This window comes from Melospiza georgiana, chromosome 7, assembly GCF_028018845.1.
Source record: "Melospiza georgiana isolate bMelGeo1 chromosome 7, bMelGeo1.pri, whole genome shotgun sequence".
Classification (NCBI taxonomy): domain Eukaryota; kingdom Metazoa; phylum Chordata; class Aves; order Passeriformes; family Passerellidae; genus Melospiza; species Melospiza georgiana.
Genome location: NC_080436.1, coordinates 36,968,512 through 36,984,444, shown reverse-complemented (window position 1 = coordinate 36,984,444; position 15,933 = coordinate 36,968,512). Strand labels below are relative to the sequence as shown.

The 15,933-nt window shown below is 38.2% G+C and overlaps 1 protein-coding gene across 1 annotated transcript in view; it reads right to left on the bottom strand.

Moving 5' to 3' along the window:
* Nucleotides 1–15,933, bottom strand: part of ARHGAP15 (Rho GTPase activating protein 15) — a 302,799-nt gene that overhangs the window by 112,957 nt on the left and 173,909 nt on the right. Inside the window, exon 9 of the mRNA XM_058028007.1 lies at nucleotides 10,096–10,194. Coding sequence (XP_057883990.1) covers nucleotides 10,096–10,194 — 99 coding nt within the window. The remainder of the gene's footprint in view (nucleotides 1–10,095; nucleotides 10,195–15,933) is intronic.

Genomic DNA, 15,933 nt, shown 5'->3' with positions numbered 1-15,933 from the left:
TCACCATGAGGAACTCAACACTTGCTAACTGATACCATACACTCATCAAAATTATTTCATTTCTCAGTAAACAAAAAGCTGTGGCACCTCCAGCAGCATTGTGTGGTTACTGCTGGCACGGGGAAGGCATTTGGTGGCAGCTGCTTTGGTGTGCTGTGTCACATAACACCACGGCAGCTCAGGACTGACAAATCAGAGCATATGGTTTCAAATATCGGGGGGAATTTTTCCTGGGGAGGTGAAGAAAAGAGGCATGGAACAACCTCTTTCTGCCTTTGGGGGACTTTTTCATCTTCTGAATGAAGACATTTCGGAGTTATCACCTTACCCTTGGTTTGGAGGAATCTGCGGTGATTTTAAGAGCCACAGTATCACCTGTTATTGGCCCATAATCCTTGGCAATTAAACAAGTTCCCGTCCTTTGTTTTTAGATCTTGAACTAAAATCCGGGTATTTATATTTTTCTTCTTCAAATAGATAAGGCTTAAAGCCCTGAAACAACAAAACTCTGACCCATTTCCTTAACTGTAAGGCACAACTATTGACCACAGAATATTCAGGGATATTCAGGTCCCTCAAGAGAAGTCTCCATCTGTCTTGGTGGACAGGCTTATATTAATAAAGCAGGAATTATAGGAAGAAATAACCCAATTCCACTTCAAAGCAGAATAAGTATGAGAAAGCAGTTTCTGATTGCAATATCTTTTCCCCAAAAATTTCAGTTTTCTGGAAGACATCGTCTCTGACACCACAAAAGGTGCATGAAGGAACCACAAGGAAAGAGCTGGAGGATCCAAGAGATCTGTTGTGTTATGAAACAAAATGCTCACACATTTTGCTCTCATTTACATCTATGCCATTCCTCCCAAACCATTGTTTGAGTGAAGACAAAAGAAGTTGGTTTGCTATAAAATTACATCCATGATCTGTGCGGATCCTGATCATAATGCAACAATCTGCTGAGCCAACAGTCAACTGGAGATCTTTGAAAAACTTTTTAGTTCCTTGGGGGTTATCATGCAGTAGCCAATTTAGGGACAATTCTGTTACTAGATTGCTAATAATATCAGTTTCATAATTTCAGGGGAGTAAAACAAGCTGAAGAAATCTTCTCTTAAAGAAGTGAAAGCCTTCACATAAAGCCTCCTTTTTAATCTGTCCTCCCCCTTTGCCCTCTGCCTTCCTTCTGAAGCTCTCTGTTGGTACAATTTCTCTCACTTAGGTATCAATCCCATTAGACTGTGGTATTATATGATTAAAACATTGATGTAACACAAGCTGCTACAGCAAATAATTGAAGTAATAAAATACAACTGCAGTTATTTGCTCCCTTGAATTGCAGGCAGGAAAAAAAAAAAAAAAAAAGGAGATGGGTTTTTTTTAAACTGACCCCACAGTGTGGCATATGGACAGTAAAACTTCTTTTTTAGTGTGTTTTCTTTTATTGCTGTAAAACTTTTTTGAAAAAAAAAGTTATAGTGCAGTTGTAGTAGGTTTTTTTTCCTCCCATAGGAAAAGTGATTAGTTTGCATTGTGGAATTATGTTTTCATAACATTTTAAAAAAACACGACTTTCTATTTAAGCAGAGAGATATTGAAAGGATCTGAAATTACACCTCTTTTCCTTTTAAAGGAACTTAATGGACTTAACTTCTATTTTTGTGTGTGTTTGTGTGTGAGTGAACATCTCTTCTAGGCCAAGATTCATTTTGTCAAGTGTTAGCCCAAAGTGTTCTATTAATGGCTGAACTGCAAAGTCTGACTAAATGGGGTTTGCAGTGGAAATCCTGCCAGCTCCTACTCTGTGATGGCATGTGTACTGTACCAGGGCATGGTGCCTCACAGCCTCAGCTTATTCAGGGGGAAGAGAGAGGAGTTTTGTGCCTCTCTTTTTACCTTTTTCGTGGCTGGGAGGTGAATACCCTCATGTGTCAGCTTCCCTGAATCTGCCTTTGACCAGGGGGTGAGTCAGGACCTTCATTCCCTCCTTGGCACAGGGCAAGCAGCACACACACACACACACACAGAGTCAGCTGGCTTTAAATTTCTCTGGACTTTTTTGTTTCAGTGCATGCAAGTGTCAGCTCACTGATTTACAAAGTGTATTAACATTATTTTAATATCTAGAAAACGTTGTTTGATTCTTTTTTATTTCGTAGGTTAAGTGGTTTGTTTTATTTATTATGCCTATTGAACGGGGTTTTATGGAAAATTCGGAAGACAAAATGCCCTGTTTCCTTCTGCATGTTCACAAATAGATATATTATACAATGCTAGAAAAAGGCAAAAGGCCAAACTCATCTCTGGTGTAATTCCAGTAAAAGCAATAAAATTACACAAGGCATGAATTTGGCCCAGGCATTGTAAATGTTACTCTGGTGAACACTGAGTGTCTGATTGTTGTTACTGGCATGGCTTAAAATACAAATCCCCCCTTTTTTTCATAGAAATGGATACATTCCTGTGGAACAGATTAATCAATGAACCAGGTATCAGGTAACTATGACAAAGACAACAACTGGCTGAAATACCTGCCAGTTTTATGGCTTTTTTCCTCTTCTAACCAACTTAGAGTCTCCTCTTTCAAATTTTTAAATAATTATATATTTATTCTCTTTTGTGCCTTGTCATTACAAGGCTTCTATTTCTTTTTTCTTTTTATTTTCTTTTTTGTCTGTTGTCTCCTTCTCTCTAATTTGTCTTGTATGCCCTTCCGTGATGTTTCCTGTTGACACTTCTTGATATTTTTTTCTAGCTCAGAATGTGGCTTTCTAGCAGACACAGAGGCCCCAGAGTGAATACCCTTCAGAGCCAGCTCTGACTTGGACCTTGCACAACACTATTAACTGGCTCTTACTCTAAGAAAGGTGGCTATAGTGGGATTGCCTGAGCCTGAAGACAGAAATGGCTGAGGAAATCTTGCCAACGTGTTTGCACTAAATTCAACCGCTCCTAATTTCCACTCTAAAGAAGAGTTTATTAAAAACCAAAATAATAATAATAAAAAAAAAAAGCACCAAACATTTTAAATCACAAACTTGCAAGGGTTTTTCTCAGAACTTTGCTGTTTTATATTGCATTCATCTGTATGTTTGAGTTTATGCTCGTTGGCCACTTTAAAGTAAACATAGTTCAATGCCCTCAGAAACAGATTTCTTCTGCACACAGGAATTCCCTGGAAAAAGGCTTTATCTGCTGAACTGCTGGATATTTTTGTGTGCATGCAATTTTTTTTTCCTATCAGTTTGTTTTGTTTCCCCCTTTTTTTTTTTTTTTCTCTTTTCTTTTACATTCAGTTCATATAAAAGTTGGGAGCAGAAGCCTCCTTGGAACAAGATAGAATCACAAAAGGAATCTCATCACAAGCTAAACAGTCCAAATTGCACATTCTTCATGGAAGTATTAGCTTTTAGTGCGTGCCTGGGTCCAAGCATAATAGATTATCCCAAAGTGGGAAAGAATGAACAGCACAAAATTAGCAGAACTGGGGGCTCAGATCACTTGGTGGAGCAACATGATCTCTGTACTTTCAGGGCACTGAATTCTAAAGCCACTGGAAACAGAATGTGAAATTATATCAGAGTAAGCAAGGAAGCATGTGTAGGCCTGGGAGGATCAAACAAGAGCTTGGAAAATACATTTCCAGAGGAGAATAAGTACTGAAAATCAGTGAATGAACTTGTAGGAAGCAAACTGCTATTCATGAAGAATTTCTTGCTCTGAGGATAGAAAGATACGAGAGTGAAAAAACACAGAATACATTTCAGTGGCTGTTCAGGGGCCAAGTGCTGCTGGAGAACAATCCTGCACTCAGACAGAAATATAAAATGGGACAGGATAGGTCAGTCTCCTGAGGTTTCCCTGCTCAGGGAAGCCTTGCCAGAGCAAATCCTTTCTGCCTCTGGCTGATGGGTTTGGTCTAACCGTGCTGGGAAGTGTCCCAGCAGCACTGTGCATTTACTGGGAGCCCAAGATGGTGCTGAGCACACCCTGGCAGAACTTTCAGAACTTTCCTGCTGCCTCCCCCAGGCCCTCAGGGATGGCAATCAACTATTTTTGAGTACCAAGTAAAATTTAAAATTTTTCTCAAGCTAAATAAATCCTGAGGAACATGCTGTTGAACTTAAATAATAAGAATTATAATACATACAGAGATGGAGATAGGTGGTGGGATCATAATCATGGTGGAGTTTCAATCATTCCCCTTCCCTGGAGTGATTTAAAAGCTGTGTAGATGTGGCACTGGGGACATGGTTCAATGGTGGCCATGGCAGTTCTGGAGGAAGGGTTTGACTCAATGATCTTAGAGGGCTTTTCCTACCTAAATTTCTAAATTTCCTACCTAAATTTTATACAAAGGCTGTGAATCCATTCCTTGGCTGCACAAGCTTTGTGTCTCCTGCCATCCTCACTGGTTTATAATCCACTCACCCCACCATACCAAAGCCAACAATCCCAGCATGGGAATCCTCAGCTTTAGGAGGTGTTTGGGATTTTTTTTCTCTTTTTTTCTTTTCTTTCTTCCATTAGAAAACAAGATAGCATTAGACTCTTTTAAAAACTCATTTTTTTCCTAGCAGCATAAATATATTCACAATACTTTATATTTTTTAAAACTCATTTCCTCTTTGCTTAACTCCTTGAGATAAGTGAACTCTCCTCTGTGTAAACATTGTACCAGAATACTGACTACCTTTTAAGCAATATATGATTTAGAAGGTAATGAAATATCACTTTCTTCTCTATTTTTTTTTTATAAATAGGTTTTAAAGTGCTTTTAGCTGCACTTTAGCTTTTAGATTAACAGATAAAACTGATGAAAGAGACACAACCTTCTGTCACAGGGCAGCATGGCATTTGGGAGGTGAGGTAGTTTAAAATACTGTTTTTATCTTCATTTCTCTCCATTGGGATGACTGTATTTCTTTACTACATCCCATAAGCTACTTTATCTTTGCCAAAAAGTCATTTTCTCCCTTAAACCCTGAATATTCTGCATCATGAGACTGTGTGTCTGCATGTCTGCAATGATCCTGTGCATAATCAAGCACAGCTATGGATATTAAGTTATTTAAAGCTAAAATTAGTATCAGTTTTAGGCACTTTGGGGTGGCAGACTTTGGAGGCCATGATAAATCTGAATTTTGGAGAGCAAGAAGTTAATTTTTTTTCAGAACCATGACTTCTTGAAATTGCACTTCCAGCTTTTAAATGCTTAATGGTGCCCTCTGAAGTCTCACTGGTGCTACCCCAGATCTCCCCCCAAGCCAAGAGCCCCACACTCAGAGGGGTTTTTGTCACTGCTCTTATTTAACATGATTTGTTCCCTGGGTCTCAGTGCAATGAAACCCAGTAAATAACACACTGGACACACAGAGAAGATAACAAAAGGAAATAGTTAAGGTACTATAATAATTTTAGCCATTCTTTTTTCAGGTCACTATAATCTGCCCAAAGATAACTAATTGTTCAAAGTAAACATTCCACTCCGACCACAAAAGGAATCCATTACACAAACATATAATTCACAGTCATTTTTAGTGGGTTGTAAACAGTTTGGAATGAGCATAAAATGGGACAAAAATCAAAGTGAGCATTTAGAAATGAAAAAGTGTTTGCTACAAAAGGTCAGTCCCTTTACTTGGCAAACTATGTAGAAAAGCCTGGGAAAATGTTGAACACACAAGCAGTAAGGGAATTTTAAAGCCAACAACCTCCCTGTTTCTTTAAACAGACATCGGAACCTATAACTGGATCCTGTCAAACAAACGACTGCAAAAAAACATAACAGCTGCTAAGAAGTAAAGTTGAAAGATAAAGTTTTCTAAGCTAAGAACCTTCTCAGAAGTGGACTAAAGGTCTTTCTTAAATCTTTAAGCAAGGTTATGGATCCCAGGGTGGCTTTTAGGCATTGAATCAAATATGTAATTTTGTGTATCATTCCTGTCAGAGCATCCTGTGCTCCAAGAAAAGCAACAGAAAACAATATCTGCAACGTCCAGCTCAGCATGGAAACAGTACCTGTAATCACCAGCTTTGCTGCCTGCAGTGTCGTTTTTCAAGTCATTTAGGCTGATTTGAGAACTCTAACTCGGATTTGGGAATGGAGGGAGAAAATGAAGGATGTTTCAAAAGAGAGATGAAAGTTAAATTATATTTCCCTGGAGCATTAGGACTGTATTTCTTTACAAAACCCAAGCCACACTGGATACCCTGGGTAGTTTTAGGATACAGACTGCTAGGGGTGTTCATTTACTCTGTCATTAGACACACAGACGAATGATCTTCCCTGGAAAAGAGTTTAGTATCAGACTGTTTTCACACGATAAAACACTACTATGAGAAGTATTGGATGGCATGTTGTTGAGGTACAACGCAGACTGATATTTTTATTTTTTTTTTTAATGCGTTCTACTCATGCCTTTCACATTTTTTTTTTTAAAGAAAGAAAATGCAAAAAAAAAAAAAAAAAAAAAAAAAAAGCCAGGAATTCTAAAGGGTCGCGGATAACAAAACAAATAGGCGACTCCAGAAATGACTGGAAATGATATCTGGCCTAGAAACACCAGAAAAGTCTTGCAATGGGCCCCACCCTTGGCAGGAGCGAGCGGCGCGTGAGTTGCAGCGCTCTGGGAAGATTGTCCCAGGCTCTCCTCCCTGCACTGCTCAGCTCGGGGCCGGTGCTACCTGCCAGACACTTCCCAGGGAGAAGAAGGAAGCAGATTGAAGAACAGATTGATAAACAGGAGCACAGATTGAGAAGGCCAGGTCGACAGATAGCCCCAGAAAAGCCTGAGGTCCATCCAAGGTAGGTGTGGATGGCAAAGTAAAAGGAGAAACAGAAAAAAAACCCCACAGAATGTGCTGTTCCATCATAAAACTTTCCCCTGAAGTCCCTGAGAAGACAGAAAATGAAGAAATGCTGGAGATCTTTGAGTAGTCCCTGTATTCCTTCAATCTGATTGCAGCATGGTATAGAATTATTCTCTTATCCTCAGCAGGTCACACCACAGACATGGGAGGTTTTTCTATTTAGGATATTGCATGAAATACTAAGGATACAACACATTTTCCCAAGGTAGTTTTGACTTTAGAGGCAGTGATCTGGATAGCTCAATAATCAGGACTAGAAGTTCATCAAAATTATGAATGAATAATTCAGTAATTATTATAAGTAATTCATAAGAATAGGAAGAATGAAAAGAAAAACTGAGCTTCCTTAAAAAAAAATTAAATGTGACAATTTCCTTGCAAGTATCCAAGAATGGGCACAGTTTTATTGCCTCTCTTTATTAAATTTCACTACCAGCTCCACAAGATGGCTGAGAAAATGGAGAAAGACCTTCTGCTTCACAGTTCTACTTCAATAACTAAAAATACAAAAAGAGGCTGACAAAGTAGAATTCATTCCATTTTTATCACATTCTCAAGTGAATCCTTGTTTGATAGATAAATATCAAAATCTCACACCAAAATATCTATAAATATGTGGTGTGAGATTTTTTTAGATCAGATCTTAGAAAGCACCCCTGTTATGAAATGGTAAAGAAGCAAACTAGGGGGCAAATGACCAAACTCTGATCTAAGTTAGAGGAGAATGTATTCAGAATTAATATCCTTTCGAGATTCATTTTAAAATAGTGTAACCAATCAGGAAATCTTGCCAATGGTTAATGACAACCTGTACATTTTTCATCTGTGGGAGAATATTGCTAGATTTGGCTATTGTGAGTAACCTCGTCTACTCAGGAAAATGTACTAATTAATATCATTTATTCAGATCACTGCTAGACTTTCTTTCTGTGCACAGTGATTTTGCTTTAAAATTCAGAAAAACAAGCAGAAAACCAGTAGGTGAATAAAAACTAAATCCATGAGCTGACAGCTAAGAACACAACCATTCAGTGGAGCACAAATGGTTTGTAAGTAACATTTAGGGATGGTCTCCTAAGGTCTTTTCTCCTAATAATGCTTTATCTGAAGCGAAACACGCACGTAACATTTTTTGGTACAGTTACAGTATGTGGATGATATATTCTCTAAATAGGAAAAGAAAGCTTTGCTACCACAGCCAATATGCCAGCTGTACCGAGTATCTAGGCCATCTTACTAAGACTATGAAAGTAAACATACAGTTTTCATTAAATGTGCCTTTCCCATAATTGGTACATAAGTATTTCCCATGACTCTGCAGTTGAGTGTCTTGGCTGGAGGCATATCTGGCCATTAAGAGGAGGGTTTCAGATCTGCTGAGTCTCAGCCATGCCGGGAGAACTTGGCACCTCCACACACTGCTTCCTAATACCAACCCCGGCACAAAATGTCATCAGAAGCTTGCATAAACATTGGACTTAGCTTCACATAAATTACTGCTGTCCTGAGATAGTTTATGCCAGAACTCAGTAAAAACAACACTCTGAGTAAATAGAATGCGAGTAAATGGAAGCATCTTAATCCAAGAAAACGATAATAGAGAAAGAAAAAACTGCGTATCAAATATAAACTCATAAATATAGTGATAACGTGAAATTTTTATCTCATGCCGTGTGGTTAGCTTTTATTTACATGTTAGGCTAAGCAAGAGGGGTAAGCTTCTCTGAGTTACAGCAAGTTTGAAGGAAACACAAGAACTATAGTGCAGTACTCAGAAGGATGACCGCCTTTGAAGGAACCGTGATACATCCAGTTTCTAATACGAACATTTTTTGGATAATCTCACAGACAGTAAACATCTAATTACATTCCTTGAATTCTTCTATCACAGTTCAGCAGTGCAGAGACCTCTGGCCTCACTTCTGCTTGGAGGAGTGAGCGGTCAGATACTCCAAAACATCTATGAAAGATCCAGCACATTCTTGGGGGAACTCGTGCTGAGGTTGTAACCAAGCAGTTTGTTAGACACGTTCTGCATGGAGTGGCATTTTTGCAATCTAATCTCTGCCTTTCCTTTTCATGTTCTGAATTTCACCTCACAATTCCTCCTCTATTAATAGGCACTTCACACATTTTTCCCCTTTTTTTATCCAGCCTCCAGCCTCCCTCCACAAGAACCCAATGCTACTATCTCCCCCTGCTGAACGATCTCCAGTTTGTTTCAGTCTCTGACTTCCTGCCAATCATTCTGGGAATAATAATATCCCAGTGCTCTCTTTGCTGTATAATTAAAGCATGAATTTCCCCGAGTTTGAAACTCCAGGGTAGTTTTATTGCACCTTTCACTATAAAACCAGGTAACAATGGCAGAATTAAAATAGCTTCTGCCTTTGTGGGCAACGCTCTAAGTATCTTTTTTATTTTTCATGGATTCTCTTGTTCTGTGAGACTCCAGTATATGGCAGTGACAATGGGTTCACCCAGCCTTATTCTGAAAATAAATTTTCTATCTTTTGCAAGATATATGTTTCCCCAGATCCCTGGAACAAGTTGTAAACTTGTAACAGATGGTGATGAAGCCTCACATTTTTATACAATACATTTTAAGATTCTGCATCTACCGCATGCACCTTCCAAAGAAAATGACCTTCAGTGAGAGAAGATGCACACTGCAGAAAGGAAGGCAGGCAACGGTGTTAAGTACATCTTTTTTACACTATGAAAATCCTTCTTATTAATCAAAACTTTTAATGAGGATGGATACTCATTTCAGCATTTTTGCAATATCATGACTTTTAAAATAACTGTAAAAATTAGACACCTGCACTCATTAGGAAAAAAAAAAAATATAGCCATGCTAGAGTAACATTTATTTCGGTTAAATACAATTCAAGACTTAGAAAAAAGTATTAGCCTTACATTCACCAGGGATTTTAGAATGAAATTACTGACATTTTATTGATGGCTAACATTTGCTTACCCAGAGAAAGACTAAACCAACAACATGTCAAAGAAAAATACAGAATAATCAGCATGAATGAGTTCTATTAATGTCTTATCATATAAAGAAAATGAAGATACACAGAATGTGATATAGTTCCATTCATAACTATATTATAGAGTGTACTGTCTGCCTACCCTGGCAATCCAAGCAGAGTTACAAGGTTAAAGTTTTGATTACAGTTAGAGAAAAAAAAAAGTATCAAATAATAAGGAACTCACCTCTTTTTTCAACAGCTTCTATGCAGAGTCTTACAAACTGGGGAACTGTAGATTTCTCATGCTCACAAACCGAGTGCAAATGGGAGCCAAAAATTTGATCTACATTTGGAAGACAAGAGGAAAATACATTAAGGCATATTATTATTGGTGAGATTTTTCTCTCTTCTCAGCTTGCCTATTAATTTAAAACTCAGATACTGAAGATGCATTGACAAAAGTGGAACCAAATCCTTTTTGAGTCCTAGTGGTCATTAGCTTTTGCCCCAGAACCAAATCCCTCCACATCTGCTGCTCACAGTGCTTGATGGATTCAATTTCAATTGCCACTTGCACCTTAATTTTGACTTTTCCAAGGCTTGGAGGTCTCCAGAGTTTGGTTGGACCTGCCATAGAAAATGTGCAGGCAGTTCCAGAGCTACAGCTCCCCAAGTCATTGTATACAAATTTCTACATTATGCACTTGGTCCAACCTAGAAACTCCTCTGGTTGGGTGACCTGTCCCTTCCATGCATTTGGAAGTTTCATTCTTTCATGGAGCACTGTATGAGGGCAAGGACTTCATTACTTTGCATCATCAGGACTTGGTACAATTTCATCTCAACTTCACGAAATCTTTTTCTTTACTGATCGAATCGCCTGCTCAGAAAAAGAGGAGATACAAGATGTCTTTTGATGTGGATTTCATCTTACACCATGTTTAACTAATGATCAGTCTCACTTCCTTCACAAGCAATCCTTTAACTAGATAATGCCAACTTTTAGTTTTTGTGATTTCAAAGTTTTGACCAACTTAGACTGTTGATCTTGAATCATATTTGTATTAGCAGGTTCAACCCCTCAGATTACTAATTAGCCTCCTCCACCTCATTTCCACTCTGTGTGTTTGAGAGATTATGAAAAGAGCAATCAGTAACAGGGACGTTGTCAGCTAAAATCAGAATGAATCAAACAGATGAGAGGAACTATTCAATAGGAGCCAGTTAAATGCTGAAACAATAGGAGTGTACTGTCATCATTTATCCGAAGAGACAGTCTCCATATAGCATTTCAACAGAGCACTATGGTTTGTAAATTGGTGTGGAGGCTTTGGAAATTATTATATAGATAGCTGAAAGGTGATAGCACCAGTCTGGACTTTGCATCAAAAACCCAGCAACTCCCATGGAATTGGATGTTTCCTCCGTGGCCAGTACTGGACCATAACCATACTGGACCATAACCAACTGGAGTGCTTTTTGCTCTAAAACCAACTTATCCTCACTAACAAGCAAAACCCCATTTTTAAAAAAAATTTTGTGCTGCAATAAGCTTCATTTTCATTAATCACCACTACTTCATACTCAGCTCAGATTTCAAGAGTGCCTCGATTGCCTTTTCCCTCCCGACACCCGGAGCAGGGAGCGCAGTGACACAACCAGGGTGCCGGGCAGGGGTCGCCTTGGACTCCCTGAGATGCACCAATTTACACCAGCACCTCCCAAAGTGTGTGATCTGCGTTCTAGGAGAGTACATCCGAGCTTGAATCGGAGTTATCTGGAGTTTGGGCTGCAGAAGGGATGGAGGACTGGGTTCACAGCGCTGCTCTGAGGAAGGTTGTGTGCATGTGTGGCGTTAAGCATTAGCGAACAGTCTGTTACATGTTTTGGGGTTATGTTTCTGACAAAGCACAGTCTGGTTACATTTTCTTCATAAAACATTTATAGCTGCCTTCAGTGGTAATTATACATACAGAGATTTATGATTAAAATGTACTAGCACTTCCTCTTTTGACATCTTAATTGTTTTTTAAAATTTTAGCAGAGACCTGTCAAATTCTTTGCATAATATGGAATGGTCTCCAATGTAAATTATGTTAAAAAAGAAGTAAAAACATGTCTTATTTGGTGGACAAAGACACTTGTAAACAATTTCAGAAGCAAAACAGGCAAAGAACTGCACTGTGTTTAGATGGCAACACACGAAGAACTGAAATGAAATTAGTGTGTTGCTGTTCAGCAGTTTCTCTTCTGTGTTATAACCACTTTATAATCAACTTCTAGGATTATTTCACAGTTACTCTTTCAATCTCCAACATGAACACAAAGTATTTGGTATTCCTGGGAGGAAATTCTGAACAGGCTGAAAAGAGTTTTACAATTCTCACCTAGTTCATTACTTCATTTCTTGGTTCGGATTCTATATATTCAGCAAAATATTTAAACTCATTTTTTATACCTTTCACTGCATGGATACAATCACATTTTGTACCCCACAGTTAATTTTTAGATCATCTCTTCTTTAGAATACAGGCACTCAGGATTTTTATCTTGGATGGAAGGGCAGCAAAATAGCATTAATAGTTCCTGGGCATCAAAATAGATTATGATAAAACAACAGCACACAACTGCTTTGGAGGGTTTTTTTCCCCCTTCTAGAAATTCATGAGTATTTACAAGTACACGATCCCATGAGTCATCCACATAATCTCAATTCTGAGTACTCCTGGACCACAAATTCCGTGACTCTCTCTAATCAATTGATTTTTTGCTGGATCTGTTCCTGCACATAAACATGGGAATGGCAGCAGTTCCACTGCCATATTTACACTTGTGGAGGGCGCAGGGATACTTGAAGAAAACTCAGCTAAGATTTGTTTGTGCACTATTTCAAAACACAAGGAATGGTGAATTGCTCACTTTTATAGGCAAGATTGGTATGTAACTAAAATTAAAATATTATTTTCTTATTCTTTTATAAGTGGAGAGGTATACATATTTTAAAACTAGTCTAAGGGAAATCTCTCCAGAACATTTGTTTCAAAAAAATAAAAGAACTGCTCCCAAAGGGATAAGGAAAGCAAAAACCCCCTTTGTTTGATTTATTTGTGATAAGGTCCTCCAAAACTTCATATTTTATGACTTGAAAAAAAGAGATGTACACAACACTCCTAACCTTCTGTTATGACAGTTTATGTTTCCTATCCAGCTTATTTAACTCAAATGCCTGGGAAATAGACACAATTACCACCTTATGGAATGCTACTTAACTTTAAATGCTCCCCTCTGAATAGAAATCCACTTTATCTTCTCAGAGTTATTCCAGTTTCTCAGGAATTATTTCCTCTATAGGCTCCTGAAATGCTCTTGTTTCATCATTTAAAAATTTAAACTAACAATTGTTCAGAAATATCTTTTATTAGAACAAAGGCAATTCCCATGCAGTGGATTCTGTTCACAAGGGCTCGTACAAAGGAGCTGCATACTATGCCCATATACAGCTTTAATCATTCACTCTTTCAGCTGTTATCAATTTAAAACCAATGAAACTCCCACACTGAGTCCATTTGAGCAGTCAATTTTAATATCTTGGGGCATCTGTAGTTATTCTGAATTGGCTGCAAAAGCAGAACTAACAAGTTAAGCTCTAACCATAAGTCTACATCAGGCTGGTAAACCATACATCAAACACCGACAGTTAGTCAATACTGTAGTATGAAAAACCAACAAGCATTTTTAAGAAGAGCAATATATTCATAATATGTTTGGTGGTATGGTTCACATTACACATCCCTGCTATCTGCACGTTTAGAAGAATTCTGCTGGAGATGGTGGGGTGTGTGACAGCTTCACACAGGGATATAAAACCAGACACCAGAAGAGAAGGGAATGGACGTTCACAAGTTGTATAATATAAAATGATGATTATGGCTGCAATGAATTGCTCGTTCTGGGGAGTTTCAAGTTTTCCCTGAGCTTGACAGGGCTACTTTTTTTTTTTTTTTTTTTTTTTTTTTTTTCTTTTGAGTAGCTCTTTCCAGCTGCAGCAAAGCCACTAACCCAGGGCTGCAGAAATCTCGACTATGGGAGACAATTCTTCTGGAAAAGAAACAATTAAAACAAAATCACTAAAGCCACATCCTCACTGAGAATGTCATTGTTTAACTGTTTTGGGTGTACATGGATGAGATGTGGCCACACTTGGAAGGAACTCATACTTCAGTGTTTTTTATTAAAACAAAAACAGGGAAGGGCATGTCCAATACTCCAAAGTCTCAGGAAGAAGCTTAAATTCTGGCATGAGAGGAGATGGTATAATGGTACAATGCCCAATTTTTTGGAAACGTGAATTACATCTATGTAATCCTGCGCCTTTCAGGAAGAGAATTAACTGTGCAACATCTGGATTTGAGCTGCTGGACTAATAGAGTTTTGTACCAACATCCAAACAGTTTGCTTTCTTTGTATCTGCTTAAATGTCAGAATAGGGAAGGAGAATAAAAAGAGAAAATCAGAGATGAATGTACAAGGAGAGGGATAGGACAGTAGGCACCAGAGCTGTGAACTTTTGCAGAGGGAAGTCATGCATTTGGAGCCATATTCTTAAAGGTTACTTCTTCTAGCTGCTCTATGTGTAGTCATACACATTAAGTCAGACGTTAAAGTGATGCTGATTCCAGACTGGGGCTCCAAATAATGCCATGACACTTTTACAATAAGTGGGGCAGGTCCTCAGCTGACTGAAGTCGGCGAGGTTGTCAATGGAGCTCCCCTGATTTATGCAAGCTGGGAATCTTGCCAGTACTTTTAATGTGGAGATTTACTATATATCGTTGATCCGTGGTGGTCATCAATTAAAAAAAAAATTACATTTGTGAACAGTTACTATTAAGTGGCATATGAGCTGCCAGATTTGTTTCACATTCTCAGAAAAAGGGAAAATAGTACCACAGACACAGGTCTCTTTTAAGAAATTCTGGTGTTTTACTGGAGACAAGAGCTTGTTTGAATTCAAAGAGAGGGTGTCTGGTGTACTACTCAAAACACTTCTCCCAAAATGAGACATTTAAAAATTCTCAGAATCATTTTTTAGCATCATGTCAAAGGAACAAATCACTTTGTTCAGTGTCTGGCCATCCGCAAGGTTTAGGAAAATTGCTTCCAAATGTCCATATCAAAGAATGAAATACCCTTGTGACCCATTGTCCCTGCAAGTCAAAGGAAACATTTCCCAACTTTCCCTAAGCTCTGATGTGCACCAGAACAGTTGCAAAACTCCTTCATAATCTGCAAGAATTACAGAGTACACCAAAGATGGGCCTTAATCTGCTCTTTTGGACTTCTTATGAACATTCTGCTCATTACACTGAACTCCTCCAAGGTCCAGTGAAACATATGATAGAATAAAGACATTTTCCCTTGCCTGGAAATGCAATGGTTGGAGATCTCTGTGCTGTGATCTGCACAACCACCAACATATGCTGAGCCCTGTTCTATAGGCTATCAAGCCAAATCACAGCTAGTTCCTTTCACTAGCAATTGAGTGGCTTTTATTTTCATCTTGAAACAGTTGTCACCGTTCCAAATTTTATGCTGTTTTGGTTTTTGCCTCAGCTTATGAAATACATTCAATGGAGTTCCTTCAGTGTCTAGCTTTTGGGAAAGAAAGATCCACCCTAGAAGAAAAGGAACCTAAATAAATTTCTTGCCAGCTGCATAGCTTCATTTTCCTCATTTCCCACAGTGTCATTTATATGAGGTTGTTGCTCATGTTTTTTTACTCTTTGCTGAGAGTGTATTTTGTGATAGTGTATTACCAACACAAGCATCATAGCTTTAAAATCACAGTTTCACAGAAGTTTCTTTTCCTTTGTTGGTCTAGAAAATCTCAGAAATCAGGATGCTAGGAGGCCAACATCAAGTTGGAGGTTGGCAATTCATTCTGGGTAATACTAAATCATGACAAAGCTCAAATATAAAAGATCAAAGTTCAATTATAGACTATAAAGTCATTTTAAAAGAGAAGATTTATATATTATTTTTCTAGCATATTAGTGCAGATTCTGTAAATTCTGAGAATATT